The sequence below is a fragment of the Scatophagus argus genome, chromosome 2, assembly GCF_020382885.2.
Source record: "Scatophagus argus isolate fScaArg1 chromosome 2, fScaArg1.pri, whole genome shotgun sequence".
Taxonomy (NCBI): domain Eukaryota; kingdom Metazoa; phylum Chordata; class Actinopteri; family Scatophagidae; genus Scatophagus; species Scatophagus argus.
Genome location: NC_058494.1, coordinates 14,061,179 through 14,080,941, shown reverse-complemented (window position 1 = coordinate 14,080,941; position 19,763 = coordinate 14,061,179). Strand labels below are relative to the sequence as shown.

The 19,763-nt window shown below is 41.6% G+C and overlaps 2 protein-coding genes across 8 annotated transcripts in view; both read left to right on the top strand.

The window, feature by feature from the left end:
- LOC124071241 (microtubule-associated serine/threonine-protein kinase 1-like) overlaps positions 1-10,821 on the top strand; it is a 61,663-nt gene extending 50,842 nt beyond the window's left edge. For 2 of the 5 annotated variants that reach the window (XM_046411767.1, XM_046411775.1), the window contains exons 19-26: positions 604-767; positions 3,054-3,292; positions 3,600-3,857; positions 3,959-4,191; positions 4,648-4,770; positions 4,992-5,128; positions 5,486-5,673; positions 5,963-10,821. In XM_046411767.1, the coding sequence (XP_046267723.1) occupies positions 604-767; positions 3,054-3,292; positions 3,600-3,857; positions 3,959-4,191; positions 4,648-4,770; positions 4,992-5,128; positions 5,486-5,673; positions 5,963-7,680 (3,060 nt within the window). In that variant the 3' untranslated portion in view covers positions 7,681-10,821. The remainder of the gene's footprint in view (positions 1-603; positions 768-3,053; positions 3,293-3,599; positions 3,858-3,958; positions 4,192-4,647; positions 4,771-4,991; positions 5,129-5,485; positions 5,674-5,962) is intronic. The other 3 variants (XM_046411759.1, XM_046411751.1, XM_046411783.1) reach the window with 2 other exon arrangements.
- Positions 10,822-11,464: 643 nt separating this feature from the next.
- On the top strand, positions 11,465-19,268 carry atg4da (autophagy related 4D, cysteine peptidase a). 3 transcript variants are annotated; one of them, XM_046411731.1, is made up of 12 exons: positions 11,503-11,584; positions 11,705-11,914; positions 13,388-13,655; positions 13,819-13,902; positions 14,191-14,364; positions 15,098-15,449; positions 15,547-15,611; positions 15,826-15,977; positions 16,074-16,152; positions 17,037-17,113; positions 17,276-17,395; positions 17,961-19,268. In XM_046411731.1, the coding sequence occupies exons 3-12, from the start codon at positions 13,439-13,441 to the stop codon at positions 18,138-18,140; spliced, it is 1,500 nt and encodes a 499-aa protein (XP_046267687.1). In that variant the 5' UTR covers positions 11,503-11,584; positions 11,705-11,914; positions 13,388-13,438; the 3' UTR covers positions 18,141-19,268. The 3 variants fall into 3 exon arrangements, with proteins under 3 accessions (XP_046267694.1, XP_046267687.1, XP_046267679.1); XM_046411723.1 differs by adding an exon at positions 12,313-12,371 and having other exon boundaries at positions 11,534-11,914; XM_046411738.1 differs by lacking the exon at positions 11,705-11,914 and having other exon boundaries at positions 11,465-11,584.
- The last annotated feature ends 495 nt before the right edge of the window (positions 19,269-19,763 follow it).

The window sequence follows — 19,763 nt, the reverse complement described above, 5'->3', positions numbered from 1 at the left end:
TATTTTAGTTTTCTTTATTGTTATTGTCTAATTTTTAGTTTCACTACTTCTCTTTAGATGTTTCTGTCCTTGTGCTGCTGCAACAACTGAAATTCCCCTCCAGGGATCAATATTATCATCAATATTATCATCTTATCCTATCCATAGCTATATGGTTACATAGTTCCTCTTTGACTATGACCTCTTTCAAACTGAGATACAGGTTTCCCAAATTAGGTTCAACAGGTTCAAATACAGGTTTTTAAATGAATGATTAACACTAGCGCTTTTAATGTCTTCAGCTGAATTATTGTGTTTTTATTGTCTTTGTTTTATGCTATTCGTGCTGCATTGCTGCAAAAACAAATTCCACTTTTAGATATATCGAATATATCTGAACTGAACCGAGAAAAATTATCATTACTAGTGAATAAGTGCCCTATTTATTTTTTTAATTATATAGATAATAGTTTCATATATTAAAAAAAACTGAAACAAATACAGCAAATGTAAATAATAACAGCAAACAAATAGCTGTAACCCCCCTCACCAGCTGTTTTATCCCAGAGCGGTTAATAACTAACAGACCAAAAGATTATTGAACTGACTGTGAACCCCCTGTAGGTGTACAGCAGCATGGAGCATTTGTCTCAGCTTGAACAGAAAGCTACGACCTCTGTGTCTCGTCGGGAGCACAAGGGCCCACGGGAGGACAAGGTGACCAAGAGAGAGAGCCTTGGCAGCTTCAGCATGAGAGACAAGAGCTGGAGGACCGGGTCCCCCGAGATGTGAGTAGTGAATGAAAGGTTTTGGAGGTGTGTTTGTGATTTCTGGATGTAAGTGAGGTGGGGTGTTCTGTGTAGCTGCATTAAATAGGACTGAGGGGTGTTCAGAAGGTGCTTTCCTCAGTGTTTCCTCTCTTTCAGCAGTCTAGCTCTCACATACCCTAGTGTGAATGAATAAATCTCACTGACACCAGATTTGACGCTTGTTTTATAAAAAGAGCTTTTTGGCGAGAGCTCACACTCACTCTGAGTCAACGAGAGGCAACAGATCCCACCTCTCTGAAGTTTTGAAACTAAGAAAAGTGGAAGTGGATGGGTGGTTCACATGTCTCACTGAAGAGACATGTGTCCAACATTTCATGATTTGTTGATAAATAATGCAAAGGCTGATTGTCTCACTCAAATCTAGTGGGAAATTTTTCAATTATGTCACACAAAAGGGTAATTACTGGTAATTTTAGGACTATTGAATACAGGTGATTTAATTCTACTTGTGCTCTGAATAGTGAAGTTGTTAATTTACGCTCATTATCTTGCATTGAGGGCTTTTAATTTTTAGCCCACCTGAATGAAAGATTTACTCTCATCCTGGGATCTAGGTTCATTAAATGTAATTCTGCTCAGTTACTATGCTTGTCATGCTCTCAGGCAGTTTACGAGGACTACAACGTGCTGGCTCCAGACTGCATATTATTAACACATTTCTCACTGAAAGCCTACAGCAGAAACTCCATTTCACTCCAATCTTTAGAAGGCATATGTCTGGATTTCAATCTCCTTGACATTCATATGGAAAATAAAATCAATCATTCACACATTCTGCATTCATAATGGTTTGAAAATTTGATAAGGTGTAGGTGGCTCAGCATTTATTACCTTACATATTGGATTTTCCTTCTTCCATATCTAGTGTGGATTCTCAGTATCTTGCAGTTATGATTAGTTTTTGACTACAGCTCATTACCTTCATTCATGTCTTTAATGAAAGATGCCCTGTGGGGTTTTCTTGTAAACAAACAAAAAATATGTTTATATTCAGTGTTACTCACCAATTCTGTGCTGAATGCATTTCCTTCCTCATAAATCATTTGCAAAACGAATATTTATTAAATGGTCTTATCTTCCATTTTAAAAGTTTTTTCATCCTGAGCAGTCTTCTTCTATTATGCCTTTGCTGGCGGATTGCAACATGAAGTATCTTGGCACATTACTGCCACCTTTTGATCAGTGTAATAGTGAGACACCACTGGCAGGAATGTGTATCCCAGCATGTGTTGGGGATCCACTCACAGAAAAACTGCTCTAGAGTGCTACTGGAGGACTGAAACTCCACAGGTTACTTTTAAGAAATCACCTCATCAGTTCATATTTTCATTTCCATATGCAATTTTTTTGTCTTTTTAGCTATTCTAGCAGCAGAGCACTAGATACACTATATAAACATATATAAACAATATCCAGATACGCTTCTTTATGGTGCTGTTTTCCAGGGGTTATACTGGGCCCCTTACTTCCAGTAAGTGGAAATCTTCATGCTTCACCACATAAAGACGTTTTGGACAATGCTATGCTTCCAACTTTGTGGCAACAGTTTGGGGAAGGATCTTTTCTATCCCAGCGTGACTGTGCCCCAGTGTACAAAGCAAAGTCCATAAAGACATGGCTGGATGAGTTTGGTGTGGAAGAACTTGACTGGACCACACAGAGTCCTGACCTCAACCCCATCAACCACCTTTAGGGATGAACTGGAACAGAGATTGCGAGACAGGACTTTTTGTCCAACGTTTGTGCCTGACCTCACAAATGCTCCACTGCATGAATGGGCAGAAATTCCCACAGAAACACTCCAAAATCTTGTGGAAAGCCTTTGCAAAAGAGTGAAAGCTGTTATAGCTGCAAAGCTGTCTGTGTATTTAGAATGTGATGTCATTAAAGTCCCTGTTGTTTCTATAGTGTATGTGGCAAACTAAAATATTTCAACTATTGGATGGATTGCCATGAGATCTGGTACACACATTTATATTCCCCTTAGAATGAAATATAGTAACTTTATAATAAAAGTTAGAAAATAAAATCACCTTCACCTTCACTCTCAGCTGCAGCTTGTGTATTAATTAGCAAATGTTATCATGCTAACAAGCTAAGCTAAGATGATAATCATGGTACACGTTATACCTGATGAACATCATGCAACTCATATTAGTAGTTAGGTAAGTGCAGCCTCACTAAGGCCCTGTTTGCATTCTATTATGTGACTGTTTCTGTGTCCTCTTCTTGCATCTCTTGTAGGAAACGACTGTCCTGTTCAGAGTCCCTCTACATGGAGGGGGATGCAAGCCCTCCCCTCGGTGCTCGCAGACGTTTCTCAGCACTGATGGATACACATCGTTTTGCCTCACCGCTAGACGGTGAGCCAGACTTCCTGTCCCGCCAGGTGCCCATCAAGGTCCGTGGAACATCACTGGATGGGACCAGCGTCCCCTCGCCAAGCCTCCTGGAGCAGAGGAACAAGGAGATCAACGGAGCAGGTGTTTTAGCAAGGGAAAAGTCTCTGAGGTATTGAAAGATTGTGAGGTTAGAGAGAGCGAGAAGAAGTGGAAATAAGTGTTAGGGGAATAGGGAAGGTGATAAAAAATAAATCAGTCAGAGAAAGCAAGAGAGGTGTAAGAACGGAGGGGGTGAAAATGCAACCTGTAATACCTCATTAGATGGCCACTGCTGAGTGAGTGGGCAGCTGGACACTTCTTATCATCGCTATTGTCACCTCTAAATGCTACTTACACTATTCACTAACTTAAATAATGGTAATTTCCACCTGACTTAACATCTTCACAGACAAATCCCCCAGACATGGAGAAACACCAGGAGTTACCACTGCCATCAGCACATTATCCCCAGGTCCTGTAGCAGCCGGTCGCGACGTGATGGTCCCTCCTTATGACCCTCTGGGACCCCGGGCCACCAATGATCTGGTCCTCCGAAGGGCACGCCATCAGCATTTGTCTGGTGATGGCGAGAAACGTAACTCCAGACCTGGAAACAAGGTCATCAAGTCGGCCTCGGCCACGGCCCTGTCTGTTATCATACCGTCAGGTGAGAGGCATGAGGAAAGAATTAAATCCTTTTTGAACTATTAGTTTGTGGTACATTAAGAGCGTGTCTAATTTCTCTCCTTTGTCTCTGCCTGCCTCCAGTGGAGCAGCATGGCGGCTTCTCTCCGCTGGCCAGCCCCATGTCTCCCCACTCATTCTCCTCCAACCCCTCGTCCCGTGATTCTTCACCCAGCAGGGACTTCTTTCCAGCAGTCAGCGTGCTGCGCTCACCTATCACCATCCATCGCTCTGGAAAGAAGTACGGCTTTACTCTCAGGGCCATTAGGGTCTACATTGGAGACAGTGATATCTACAGTGTGCATCACATTGTTTGGGTAAGCGACTTGTCATGGTACTTGGAGATGTTTTGTAGTAGACCTGAAGTCAGTGGCTACATTTAAAGAGGGATTCCTTGTGCTGTGACTTTTGAGTGTGTAAAGTGTAAGTGGGTTTAAACAGGGATCAGTGGATTAAAGAAAAGAAAGCTGAAAAGAGGATCAGATTTCAGCAGCATCTGAAACTGTTGAGGGGATGATAATTGATTTCAAGTTTGGGGTACAAATTTCACCAGCACAGTTATCCTATAACAAAACATTTAGTATTATTTACAGCCAAACTAAAGGCAAAATAATAAATCCTTTGCTCTAATGTGACAATACAGAAACATAGACATTCTGAACTGAAGAACCACGACTGACTGTTGTCTAAAATGTAACTACTGTACTTTGGATGTTTACATTGTAATTGATTTTGTCCTGTAATCAACTTGAATATCTTGTGTGAACTGGCAGCACGTCGAGGACGGCGGTCCTGCACAGGAAGCTGGCCTGTGTGCTGGTGACCTCATCACCCACGTCAACGGGGAGCCTGTCCATGGTCTGGTCCACACTGAAGTGGTGGAGCTCATCCTCAAGGTAGGCAGCAGTGGGCTTATTCATTGTCAGCTGTATTGTATAAAGGTGATATTAATGCTTCTGTGTAGTTGTTGTATTTAGTGTCTCTAAGTGGCTTTAATTATTTCAAATATAAATTAATTCTGTAAATAAAGGTAACATTTTGGGCAGATAAATAAGCTTGACCATGAATAATAATAAGCATCAGTGTAGAAATTGTTCAACTTTATTGATCTGTGCAGAGTGGAAATAAGGTGACCGTGACAACCACACCTTTTGAGAATACCTCCATCAAAGTTGGTCCTGCCCGCAAGGCCAGTTACAAGTGTAAGATGGCCCGACGAAACAAGAGAACCATGGGCAAGGACAGCCAGGACAGGTAGGAGTATACACACCACAGCACTGATAGCGTTAGTGACGTCTTAAATGATGTCTTAGTAAAATATAGTACAGTAGTGAAGGACTTTACCTGTTTTGTCTTACATACAGCGTAAATCAAAGGAGCACTGGTTTTGTACATTTTAGCTCATACATTGTAGCTGGACAAAACAAAACAAATGCAAAAAAATGCATTCAATAAAACTCTTGATATGCTTTTGAAAATGATAAAATAAAAAAATTGTCTTTTTAAAGTCAAGTTTATTAACAGGTGAATGTACATTATATCTGTATCCATTAATCCCATTTTAGATCTTACTGTCTTATCCTGTCTTTTCTTCGTCTGTCTGTCCTGCAGTAAGAAGCGAAACTCCTTGTTCCGTAAGATCACAAAGCAGTCCAATCTGCTGCACACAAGCCGCAGTCTGTCCTCTTTGAATCGCTCTCTGTCCTCTAGTGAGAGTCTTCCTGGCTCACCAACTCACAGCTTGTCTGCCCGGTCCCCAACTCAGGGCTACCGCTCCACCCCTGAGCCCTCATACCTCGGTAGGACACTGGAAATACACAATGCACATACAAATGTTCAAATAGTAATGGTTGGAAATCTTTTGATATTAGAAATACTGTTTAAAGCGTCAAAACAAAAGGCGGATACAAAGCTAGATGTATTGTTAGAACATAAAACTGGGAGATTTCCAAAATTACTTTCATATGAAAACTTAGCTTTTAAAGTCAGACACCAGAATTATGTTTACCTTTTAATCAAAATTGTGCCTTTTTCGCAAGGATTCTGAATATCTTACCTTAATCTTTTCTGCCATCCGTTTTCCTTCAGGTGCTTCCTCCCAGAGCAGCTCTCCAGCCTCCAGCACTCCAAACTCCCCTGCTCCCTCTCAGCACATGAGGCCCAGCTCCCTGCATGGCCTCTCCCCAAAACTCCATCGCCAGTATCGCTCTGCCCGTTGTAAGTCTGCTGGTAACATTCCCCTGTCTCCGCTGGCCCACACACCCTCTCCTACCCAGTCTTCACCGCCACCCTTGCCTGGTCACACCGTGGGGAGCTCCAACACCACCCAGTCATTCCCTGCCAAGCTCCACTCCTCGCCACCAGTGGTCCGCCCCAGGCCCAGGAGTGCTGAACCCCCTCGATCACCTCTTCTCAAACGGGTGCAGTCAGCAGAGAAGTTGGGCTCGCCTCTGACTCAGTCCAGTTCCACGGGAGGCCTGGGGGGTCCGCTGAGGAAACTCAGCCTGGAGGTGCAACATTCTGAGTACCGTAAGGATGCCTTTCTCTCTGAGCTAGGGCTCCAGAGCCTGCAGGAGACCGAAGGAGAAAATATGCCCCCTAATCCTCCACCATTACCCTCATCCTCAACCAGCCCAGAGACTGGGATCCTGAAACCTGTTCGGAGACTAGGGAGACAAGAGTCGCCACTAAGCAGGGAAACACTTCTGGCTGGGAGGGAGAGGGAAGAGAGGGAGAGAGGGAGGGAGAAGGAGAAAGAGAGAGAGATTGATACAACAACAGTCCTAGAGCGATTGAGTCGAGTTGGAGACACAGTATCCCAGTCATCCTTAACAAGAAAACCTCACACTGGTGAGCTGCCCTTGAGCTCTCAGGCTGGCCCAAGCTCCAGACTAAGTGCAGAAACCACTAAAGTTGCAACACCTAGCACACCTACCAAAACAACAGGAAGTCTAGGTAGTCTGGCTGAGTTTGAAAAGAAGCCAGTAGACTTAATTCTAAAACAGCAAGCCCACAAGGCAGCCAAAGATGCGTTATCTATTAGTAAAGATCCCCAGGAACAGCTCGGGGGCAGAACTGAACCAAAGCAGAATGGAACTAACAAGAGTAGGCCTGGTTTACCTGGCGCTGTCTTCTCCAAGAGTTCTGCTTCAGCTCCAGATAAACCTGTTGGTATCAACTCAACAGTGACAGCAGGTCCTCTGAGCATGAATAAAACCTTTAAACCATCAGGTATGGGGGACAGCCAGAGAAAGACTGGAGCTGAGAGCAGTGACCCGAGGACTCCAGACCTTGGCTCCAAAAGCCCCAAACTCCCAGCTCGCATTCTCGCTCCCGTCGTCCCCCCACACGGGCAACCGCTCTCACTGGGCAAAGTGAGGCAGGGTCTTGGCCCTGTCAACTGCTACCGCGGAACCCTTGACTGGGAGGACAAATGTCGCCTGGAGGTGGTGGAGGAGCATTCACCTTCTCCCTCTCCTTCCCCGACTGCTGTCACCCCCTCCCTCTGTGGACCTTCCCTCTGTAAGTCGCGGCCTGTGTCCCCTGGCGAGAAGACGAGCTTCGTCAGCCAGCTGACCACTGTGGCCAAAAATGTCCTCGGGCCAATTAAGATTGGCTCCCAGGAGGGGGCTAAGAGTAAAGACCAGCAGACTAAGGCAGCAGAGGAGAAGCAGGGAGGCACAGCAGGCAAGTCTGACGCTCCTGCTAGTGGTCGAGTGGTTGTTGGGGCTGCAGTGGTGACCCAAAGTCCTGCTGCTTCACCATTAGAAAAGGCTGCAACCGGTAGCAGCCCACCGAAAATGTGACCCCATAGGGTCCCAAAATGGGACTTTAGAAGAAAAAAGTTGCCTTTTTTGGAAGAACAATGCAACAGAGGTCAAGCACTTAAAAACAATGTACATTCCAGTTTCAGAGTATATGAAATGTTATTTATTGATTCCAGTCATTGACTAATTCTAACTGAAAAACGGGAGTAAAATGTTCTACTGTAAAGGTGCATTATCTGTTGATTTTCTATCATAAAGTATTTATTAAGAAGACTCTTAACGTAATGTGGAACTCTATCAGATGTATGTGTGTGGGTCTATGTGAACGCATGTCATTTGATATGTACTGTAAAGGTATTGTAGGTACAAGAAGGTCAAAAAGTGCTTTACTGATCAAAACATGCTGAATACTGTGAATACCAAATCCACTCACTCTATTTTGTCTTTCAACCAGCCCTTTCTCCTTTTACTGCTTATCGATGAAACGGGGGGATGAACTGAGGCACAGTTAAACGGTAACATTTGCATCAAACAGCAAGAATGACCTGCAGCCTCATCTTGACTACAGCGGATGAAGCAGGCGACAAGATGATTCAGCTCATTTCTTCTTCGTCCGGCAGTTTGCTGAGTTGATGTGCACAGTCAGACTAAGCCAAAGCAGGAACTCTGTCAGTGGATGTCACATCAAGCACTGTTCGGCTCCATCTGTCACAGGGGATTGTGTGTGTGTGTGTGTGTGTGTGTGTGTGTGTGTGTGTAAAGCCACCTTGGGCCTATTTCTTGTGGTTCTTGAAGTGTGTGTCCTGCTGCAGAGGAAAGCAGGGTTGACAGAGCTCAGGCTCAAGGCTTATCTCCCCTTTGCAGGAGGGCTACCACAGCCCTTTTCTCCCTCTGCCTCCAACCGCACACGAAAACACACACGTGCACAAACACACGTAGACACGCTCACACTGACACAGGAGGCAGCAGTCTCAGCAGCTGATTTTCATGCATTTAAATCCATACCCCTGTGGTCCATGATTTGGTGTGTTTGTGAATGGGAAACTTAAGGATTGTGTGAGCACATGTGTGTCTTTTCAAGGAGTAATTACATTGGGCACGACTGACTCAGTAAGGAAACCAAACTGGAAATAAACAGACAGCAGTTAGGCTCCAGTAGCTGCTCTCAGTGTCCTGCCACTTTATTGACAAGTCACACAGGCACAATGATGATTATTTGTGGATGTAGTATGTAAAGCATAATTATAAGCACATACATAGTAACCACATTTGTTGTTTTGAGCCAAAACAGGAAAAGCAGGGAGTCATGGATGTAGCATACTGTACTTTGTTAAAGGGCTCTAAAGCTAAGGTAGGATTTGTGGATATGGGCATGGTACAGTATAACACAACAGACCTGTTCCTGTAAAAACCAGGTTATCTACAGCATAATCAGAATGACTGTTGTAACAGTAGGTACTAAAGCTAGATTGTCAAGCCTGATGTAAAGCTCACGTTGTGCTAAGTAACATACTGATAAAGGTGTTTGAATCAGTCACCTCAGCAAAAGTGCTGAGAAGGATAAACAAGAAGGAAAACTTTTTCTGCCGCTGGTCGTATTCATCTCCTTTGCAGTCATTCTCAGTCCAGTCCAAGCCTTTTACAGCTGTTTGTGATAATAATGCCACTGTTTCATTTCATGAGTTGGGGCAGAAGGCAGGGTTTGAACAATTTAATCCTGCTTTGATTTGTTAAAAACTGCTTTCTGACAGCGATTTGGTTGAAATGAATTTGATTCTTCCAGGCTCTACAAATGTAAAGTGATTCAACCAACAACTGCAATTTCGGCATTTATTATCTGTCATTTATTTTCTAATCCAAACTTTGGTGTTGAACAATAGTTTTAACTCAGAGTTCTTGATTTTCCTCCAGCCTATGTTGTCAGCTGTTTTGCGCGAGGCTCTTGGTGTATGGCTGTGCTTGCAGCATTGTTTTGGTGTAATCTGTTTGAAAAAAACAAAACAATGAGCTGGAAGTGACTAAAAGCAATGTAGAGCCACTAAGTGGGAAATTCATTTTTGCAATATTGGAAATATACAATCATAATCACCATTAATATGAAAAAATGAAATGAAGAATGAAGAATTCTGTTAGCAATCCATCCTGGAATCTAAGACTGCACTACATGGGCTAACTGTTGAGGTTTTTTTTTTAAATATAACATTGTACAATACTGCCCCCCAGTGGTTAAAAACATCCACTGTTAAACATGATACCACAAAATGGTCATTAATTCATTCTTTAATGGTCAATAATCTGGTGGAGTGAGAGATTGTGTAATGAAGCCCATACCACCAAACTATCACAGAATAGCTGTTATTAGCCATAGGGTTACTGAATATGCATTTATGTTTCTGATGACGAAATATTTGCAGTAATTATCAAAGAAACACTTGAAACATGAATTTATTTCCTTCCTGTTGTTGTGTTCTTCACGTGACTGTTAATTATATCTTCTGGAATAGGGATTAACATTTTTCAATATACTGTCTTATATATTCTGCTAAAAAGGGGTTCTTTTATATCTTGATGTAATAAATGATTTATCAGGTCGGCTCTGATCATCTGATTAAGAAAAACTATCTGTAATGTAATCTTATACAACTGTTATGCCCATTTAGGCCTTTCCCAATCAGTGGTGTCTATACTAGTGTTATATGTTTGAGAATTTCTTTTTTGTTTTGTGATTGACAGAGAGAGTAGTTTAAATGCACTTTATTTGGTAAAAAATCTGAATTTGCTGGTATTGTTTGAACTTTACTTTGAAGAAAAGGTAAATATACTGTATACAAATGTGGATTCTACAAATGAACACAAAAGTCCAAGTATAAAAACATTCCACGTTTCTCTGTTCACTGAAAGTGTATTTATTTGTACCATTGGCCATTTTTGTTTGTGATAGATGTGATTCAAATGCAGACACCTTAAGTGCAGTATGTGGAATAAAATTCTGAGATTTGTTCCAAAACACATCTTACTCATTTTTTTCTTTATTTATTTCCTGCAGCAACCTTTGCATAATCTAATCACACTCAACATTTTTTATTGCATTATGTATGCAGTTAATTAGTGGACAATTCCAAAGCAAATAAACATGTCAGCTGGAAGTAATGACATACTGACATTGTGACTATTTTTCATTTATTTTTTCTGTTCCAGGACTCCATTCTGGCTCACTCGCATGGATTACTTCTTAACCAGGGGTCGAAACATGAAAAATAAGAAAATTGCTAAAATTAATAGAACTTTTTCATTGCATTTGTACTGGTCAAAGACAGTTGTGAAGTATTAGCTGCAATCGTAGCTGATGAACACTTTATTAATGTCATTAGCACCTGCTTTTCCTGCTGTGACAATTAAATTGCCTGCGGAGAAAAAGGTACAAGCACAACAAGATGGAGATATTTTTAACAGAAGGAGTTCAAGATAGTTCAAGGAGCTATCAAGTCTCGCGTAATTCTTTTTTTTTTTTTTTTAAAGAAACATCTTTCATGTGATTTAAGCGAACAGGTCATTTATTGGCAAATTTATTAAACTGTTTGACTTCTTAAGTAGGACATGACATAAATAGACACTTGCAGTTCAGGTTATTTTGAACATGCGTACATAAAATATTTTACGAAAAATACTGGACACATCTGGGACCTGTCACTTGTATTACTAATCACACGTCATATCTACACAAATGAATATCATTTATTTGTTTACTACTGTTTGATTTGTAGCCTAGGTTACAGATTACATAACTGTAAGAGTTAATAGCCAATAACTCAATGCCAAAGTCTGTCTTTCTAAAGTTATCCAATCAGCCTTCTCACGGTGATTACTTCAACCAATGGCGCTGCGTCAGGACAGGACAACAGGAAGTAAATTCCCTCTGCTGTCAAAGGGAGACGCTGAAGCGGTGGGTAGTGTGGGAGGCAAAACCCATTTGGATTATTTTCACATCAGTGCGTACGAATTAGTTCGTTTATTGGACGAAGTAACGCGTAATCAGCTAACTACAGCTGTGTTTTTTTGAAAGATCAAGATCTGTGGTGAGTCCACCGGCTTTCATGCTAGGTAGCATAACGCCGGCGGCTAGCGTCCAACAATGCTACAGTTAGCTAGCTTAAGTAAGCTAGTTCAGTGAAATACGCGAAGCCTGCAGTCGTGGGTGAAGAGGGAGTGGAGAATGCTGAAATGATTCAGCCTACCACAAAGTACCGACAATCTTAACCGGCATTTACAGCAGGTATGTAGTTGTTAAGTGGTAAATACTGAAATGTAGGTGAACCTACTAATACGTCTAAAGGAGGTACGATTACGGCGGTAACCTGGCTGTGAGGTTTGTGTTGAAAGACAAATATCAGGTTTGTGATCTTACAGTGACGTCGCGAGAGCTGGTTTACGTTGAAATTACTGTGAGGATGTTGGTGTGTTGATTAATTTGCAGGTCCGGCGACATATTACGAGTGTCGTGACAGATACATTTCTGTTCTTCCTTCAGTAATTGTATGAAGCGTGAAAGGGACTGATCTACAACGATGGACGACAGCCCTCTTAATCAGCTGACTTTCACAGAAGCTGAAAGAGCCCGACATGCCGGTTGTCAAATGCTTATCACATGATGGCTTTTTTTTTCTCCCACAGATATGTTCTGTGTTGAAACTACTACTCATCAGTTTCCCGGCAGGGTGGAAAAGTCACTGGTACTTTCCTTTGTGTTTTGTGCATTGTGAAGTCAGTAGTTGAAGACAGATGACCTGAGTTTACACTAACAATGTTGTATTTATTTATGCCTTTCCAGGAAGTGAGAACCTTTGGCTTTGTGTTAACATACTGATTGTAGGGCCTGTTTCCTTTACAGTTTAATAAAACCATGTGATTTTTAAGAGCATGACATTTCATTCATAACATTGGAAATGTAAGTTGACAAAATAATCTTGACTTAAAGTCTGCTTAAAACTTTCAACAAGTGCTGCAAGTGTATTTAGTCTTTCTCTAAATTTATCATTTAGTCTGAAGCGTGGAGCACTTTCACTCTCTGAAAACCAAAAAATGCATCATATGTTAAATGTTGTGTGGATCCACCACCCATTCATCTTTTCAGCTCTGCTGTGAACCATCTGACACTCTACATCTTCTTGTGCTACTTGCTCAGTTGTCATGAGGTTTATTAGTTTTTTTTGTAGCACAAACTGAAGCGGTTTCCACTAAAACCACCCAACCAAGAAACCAGGTTCCCTACAAATTAAGCTACAGTATAAGTCAGTCTTTAACTTGTCCAGTCACTGTCTTTGTGCAAACAAGAATGTAGTAGATGAGTGACTTTTAATTGAATCAACATTCCTACTATATCTACTTGAATTTAAAGGTGTTTGCCTTGTGCAGAACATGAATAGAACAGAACATGCTGACATAAGCTACGTTATCCTAAAACAACACCGCAGTGGAGGAGTCACTTGACCATGGCCATTCAAGTCAGTTTTATCTGTGTAGACCTCCATTCAGATGAGGAATGACTCCACAAAAACTTTAAAAAGGCAGAAACTCAGGAAGTGCAAAAGAATAGGTAAAAAGTGCAAACATATGATGTTAAGTAAACATTAAGTGTAATACAGTAAGTTTCAAGCAGAGGCTAAAAATGTTTGGAGAGAGTGTGAACTCCTTTTGACAGTCACTAATTTACCTGATCTCTTACTGTTTTTCTTTTTTCCCCCACCAGTTCTGTGTTGCAATGAGGAGCAGCAGAGTCCAGCTCTGACAGCTCAGAGATATGAACTCCGTTTCCCCCAGTGCAGCGCAGTACGTAGGGGGGGTGATGCAGGATGAGCCGGTTGAGAGCCGAAGGAAGCAGCCCCTGGAGCGGCAGGGCAGCTTTGGTCCCAGACCGCCACAGGCACCAGATCCAAGCAGAGAGGCAACTGGGGAGCCTGACGAGATGGACAAACTGAAAGCCAAACTGGTGTCAGCATGGAACAACGTCAAATATGGTTGGTGCTCAGTTTTGAAGATTGAGTGTGCAGTTGCCTCTGTCTTTTTTTGATGATGAAAATGCTACAAAACATCATGACAAATGTCTTCACAAAACCTCAGTCAGCCTTCTGTAATGGCTACATGGGTTTTCCATTTTTTTCCTTGCTCCTCTCTATGTAGGTTGGACCGTTAAATCCAAAACGTCTTTCAACAAGATATCACCAGTCACTGTCCTGGGACACTCCTATCTGCTCAACAGTGAAGGTAAGCTTTAAAATGATAGAAGTATCTTTAAAAGACAAAACGCCTCTCTGTCTAGAAAGAGAAGTCAACAAGACCAGACCCCAGGTGTTGCAGTGATGTGTGTTTTGGTTAACCACAGTGGTATAAAAATGCTTCCTGTGAAACGTTGTTAGATTTACATCAGACAATGCAAAGTAGTGATTTTATTTCAGACATGCAAGCGGATCTTTCAAATGAAACTCGATAACAGTTCTCTCTCTTGTTCTCCTTTTCTTTTCTCTTCCTCTGCCATTTTTCACCTTCCCTCAGAGGAGGTGGAGCGGTTTCGTCTGGCTTTCGTGTCCAGGATTTGGCTGACCTACAGGAGAGAGTTCCCTCAGCTGGAGGGCTCCACCTGGACCACAGACTGCGGCTGGGGCTGCATGTTGCGCAGTGGGCAGATGCTGCTGGCCCAGGGACTCCTGGTCCATTCGATGCCCAGAGGTTTGTCTCTCTTCCTGTTGCACACAGTTTTGCTTTCACCCACAGAAAATAAAAATTAAAAGTCTTTTTTTTTCCATCACAGCAGCACACAGTGTCAGCTAATCTGGTTGAACTTGATTTTCCTATTTAGTGGAACAGATCCAGTTATCCCTCAATAGTGTGATGCATGTTACATTGTCTCTGCAGGAAGAAAGTATTTTTTTTAATTAAATGGATTTTAAGTGCTTAAGTTGTCTCGTCAGATCTGACCAAGGTGAGAACCTAAGACACCTTTTATTTATGGTTGTTCAAAAATATTAACAGTCCACCAACACTAGATCTGACCTCTTATCATCCTTCCATCTCTTTGTCTATTTCCTGTGTTCTTCCCACTTTCTATCTCTCTCCCATACAAGCTTTATTTGCACTGGTTGTGTGGCTCATTTTTTTTCTTGTCTTTTTTTTAATTTTTTACTCAAGCGTTTTTTATACCCTATTCAGGCTGTCTCTTTATTCCTGTTTCTTTTCATTGCAGACAGCATTTGTTTGTCTGATGGCTCCTTGTGTGCTGCTTCTCTCTCCAGCTCTGTCTCAGTCTGTCTTTTCATAATTATGTCATTGTGTGTTCGTGCCAGTTAGTATGGCATTCAAAAGATGTCTCTGATTGTTATAAAGTTCATGACCGGAAAAAATCAAGTAAAATATCACCTGCACATACATGATTGCTAAATGCAGGTGTTTTTGTGTTCTACAGATTGGACCTGGCCGGATGCTCAACAGCTCACTGATGTGGACTTTGAGGTGCTCAGACCGCGTTCTCCAGCCCGGGCTGGAGGGGTCCCCATCCCCTCCTTTGGTTCTCCACGAGGATCCAACACCCCTGAAAAAACCTTGCCAAGTGATCAGGCACCCAAATGCATCCAGAAAAAAAGACCTGAATCTGTGAGGGACAGGCAGGCAGAGCCCATCCATCACAGGCTGGTCATCTTGTTCGGGGATCAGCCCTCAGCGCCTTTTGGGATTCACCAGCTGGTCGAAATTGGCAAAAGTTCAGGGAAGAAGGCTGGTGACTGGTATGGCCCCTCTATAGTGGCACACATACTACGGTAAGAGCACTGGAAAAGGCTTTTTTTTTGTTCTTTTTTTGGCAAGCAAGGTTTTACTATTTTCCTTGAATGTTAACCCTTTGACCATTTCTTTTAGGAAAGCAGTAGCCAAAACATCTGCAGTCCACAGTCTGGCTGTATATGTGGCTCAGGATTGTACAGGTGAGATTAACAGACAGGTACTTGTGAACTTAATAATCCCTCCTTGTTAGTGTTCTGTTCGGAGGTGTCAGTATGCTTTGTCTCAATGTGTTTTTCTTGCTTCAGCATGTACTCATTTTTTTAAAACTTCTCACCTGAAGATGCCTTCTTGCATGTATTTCTATTTGTGCATATTTTTTTTTCTTTGCCCTCATCACATTTCTTTGCACTGCAGTGTACAAAGAGGATGTGGTGCGTCTATGTGACCTGTCTCTAAGCCAGGCTCCTCCTGATCCATCCAGCCCAGCTTGGAAGTCTGTCATCATACTGGTCCCTGTGCGGCTCGGAGGGGAGGCCCTCAATCCGTCCTACATCGAATGTGTCAAGGTCTGAATATTCTGCCACCTGTCTATCGACCCCTTTTATGAAGAACCGTGTCACCATCTTTGAACTCACAGGGAAAATGTTTGTGTTCATTTACAGCACATCCTAAAGTTGGAATGTTGTATTGGAATCATCGGAGGCAAACCGAAGCATTCACTTTACTTCATTGGCTTCCAAGGTGAGAACGAGAAGATAGATAGATAGATAGATAGATACTTTATTGATCCCGAGGGCAATTCAGTATCCAGTAGCATCAGTACAAGATGAAGAAACACAGAGCAGTATGCAATAAGGTATTGAAGTGTCAAGTACAAAGGAGTATAGAGTATGGAATATATAAAATAATTAAAATCACACTAGCATAAAGAATAGAACAGTCCAATGGTGTGCAAACAATTACATAGTGATAAAAAGAGAGTGAAAAGTAACATCCTTATTCCGCAGAAGAATCTGGTTTTCTTTGGTAGACAAGAACATGTGTTATTATTAAGACATAGTGTACACTGAACATGTTGAGCTCTCACTTCTGCATCCCTCATGTTGTCGCTCCTGTTTGTCTTGTGCGACTCACATGTCAAGGGTCAGGTAAACCTCAGCAGAGAGATGCTGCTGCGTTTATGGCGTGTTCGTCACGAGTGTTCTTGTGAAGCTGAAGTGGAGCAGCGACAAACTGTAACCACCAATTGTAGTCGGAAGAGAAATAACCTAAACCATATAACTTGTCAACCAACACTTTGCAAAATATACTTCTCCCTCATCACTGAATCCAATTTCTCGGCAATGCATCCACAAAACACACAATAGAAGAAGTGAAAACTGTTTTGGAAATGAAACCTTGTTGCGCGAAAACACAAAAACTGTTACTTTGAGAGAGAAGTGGGACTCAGCTGTGGCAGCTGCTGATGCTTGGGATTCGTGGCGTCTGGGTCTGTGAAGAGGGGAAACAGCAAATCTGTGACTGAAATATTCATCTGTTTCTGGCCACCTGACTGGCAGTTGGCAGGCAGTGATTTAGTACTGTGTTTTAATTCCCCTTCCTGACTTCTCCTTCCTGTGTGTTAGATGAGCAGCTGCTGTATCTGGACCCTCACTACTGCCAGCCTGTGGTGGATGTGTCGCAGGTCAACTTCTCGCTGGAGGTTGGTTGCACTATTCCTCATGCCAGTCTGTCTGGCTTTTTCACTCTGTCTCAGACTATATTGAACTTGGATCATGTAACTTTCAATGGTGACTGTACAGACCACAAAAGATCCACATATCCTTTTTACTGATCTTTATTGTCTGCTTCTGTTACTCCCTAGTCATTCCATTGTAGTTCTCCCAAAAAGATGCCCTTCAGTCGCATGGATCCCAGCTGTACCATCGGCTTTTATGCCAAAAACAAGAAGGACTTTGAGTCTCTATGTTCTGCTGTTACTGAGGTGAGTTTTTCAACTGTTCACTCGCTATCTGACTAAAACTTGGAGTATTTAATGACAGAGGGAAAAAAATGCATTCTTTGTTTATCTGAAGCTAATATGAGGTTTTAGTTTTTGACAGATCAAGTGGATATCTTCCAAAGTTGCTTTGTTTTTTAGTACAAAATTCTTGCGTAACTGTGCCTTTACGACAGCTCAGCTTGTACATGCAAAGGGGGAACTTTGTACTGCACTGTAACTTTGGAAGATACTCACTTTGTGTCTGCTGAGGCCTCATATTAAGCTCAGATAAACAAAGAATGCAGACTATTGATTCTTGTAGTGTGGGTTGAGGAAATTGAAGATTTCAACTAACCATGACAGTAATCAGCACACTGTCATAGTGATCATGAATATAATCAGTGGTTACTGCTGTAGTTTTTTTTTGTCTCACGATGTAAAAAGACTTGATTTGGTAGTTATTCATGTATTCTCTTGACATTTGTCCAGTTTAATCTGTCTGTTTGTGAGATATCCTATAGCATTCTGGGACACTGTGCTTTGACCGGGTTTTCTGTTGTCCCCTCAGGCCCTGTCATCATCAAAGGAGAAGTACCCCATCTTTACCTTCGTAGAGGGCTGTGGTCAGGATTATGGACTTGAAGGCCACAGCAGTAGTAACAGTGGACCTGCAGCCCACATTCTGCCCCCAGGCAAACTGAGCAGGAGTAACAACAGGAGGAACAGTGATGAGTTTGTCTTCTTGTAAGCAGGATGCTCTCTCCAGTTTCACCCATAGGGGGCAGAAGAGGACATGTCCTTTCCTTTCAAAGGGAAGGACTCGATTCTGCTGATTGTGCAGCTGCAAGGTGAACTTGACGCTTTGTATTTTTTTTTTTTTATCACCTTCGCTGGTCAACAGAAATAAAATCTTTATTGCTTCTGTCATCACCTTTGTGTGGATGGGTATTATAAGCTAACAGGCATTAATGGGTTCTGACAGGAGCATTATTTTACTGGGAAAAGGCATGATTTCAAAATGGATCATGGTTAGAAATGTTTCAAGTACTTGAAGTGTTTTTGGTTCATGTTATCAGACACCTAAAAAGCCTCAAAGTTGATGTGTGAGCAAAATCAAAAGCACTCTGAAGTACTCCAATTACACTCAGCTACTGTGTTCTTGTCCTGGTATGAATTGGACGGTAATGTTTGGTCGACATGTTATTCAACTTGCTTATTGGTCAGGTAGGTGGAGCATTGCCTGATAATGTTTGACTTGTATTATACCATCTGCTGTATATTTTATTTTCCATTCTTTACAGTTATTTATCAGGTTTATGAACGTGAGGTTGCCTGTGAGTGTGTGTGAGTGTGGCTTAGTGTACTTTTTTTGTCTTTTGATTAGTGTAATGATGTATTTAGGAGTGTGACGTGTTGGGTTTAACAGAGGTTTCAAGTTCTTCCAGGAGCATCTAGAGCAGATATAAGTCACTCAGTCTTACCTGAATAATACACAGATGACCTTTGAAAGACTCCCAAATCTGTTGTGACAGGACTCAGGCTGGGGATGAAGAGAAAATGATTCCTTCAGTTGGAGTTGAATGTGCATCTCCACCTGTTAAACTGTGGCTTGTCTCCTGAAGGAGTATAATAAAGTTATCAGGATATATTTGCAAAGTAAAACCCAGAACAGCACTTTTTGACTTCAGTTAAGGGTCTTTTTTTTCTTGAAAAAGTCACACAGTCAATACGAATGACCCAAACTGAATGGAGTTTTTGTCTGATGTTCCAGCTTCTGTTTTGTTTGTCCTTTTTTATGTGAAGGCCACTGCTGCAAGTTGCACTACTACTGTTGTAAGGTTTGTTGTCCTGATTAAACTTCAAACACTGGAATCACTTTTGACTCCTTACCTGCTAATTGTAGCCAAACGAGGAACTTTCTATTTATAATTAGACAAAATGCAATATGTTTCTAAAAATCAAGTTCCCACAGAGAAATTAGTGTCTTTAGCATGTCTTTATGTACGGTAAATGTTACAGATGCAGTTACAGAAGTACATTAATGTACTAATAATTCTATATTTTTAACATATTGCTGTTATTTATTTCCAATCCAATGTATACTAAGTGTTGCAATTGTTCAGTGCAATACTATAATGTTTTTATTTCTTATTTTGTGCATGACATTTGTCAATACTCTAAGATGAGTACACACATTAGTAACACTGAACTTTATTCTGTCATAATCATCCTGCCCAGAAAAGGTCTCATATTTTACAAGCTTTAAGTTAACTGCACTTCTGAAAAATATTGTCTTCAGTTTTTATTAGTGGTTGTTCAAAGTAATAGTGATTTTTATACATGATTATGATATGATTTTGCTGTATAGTTT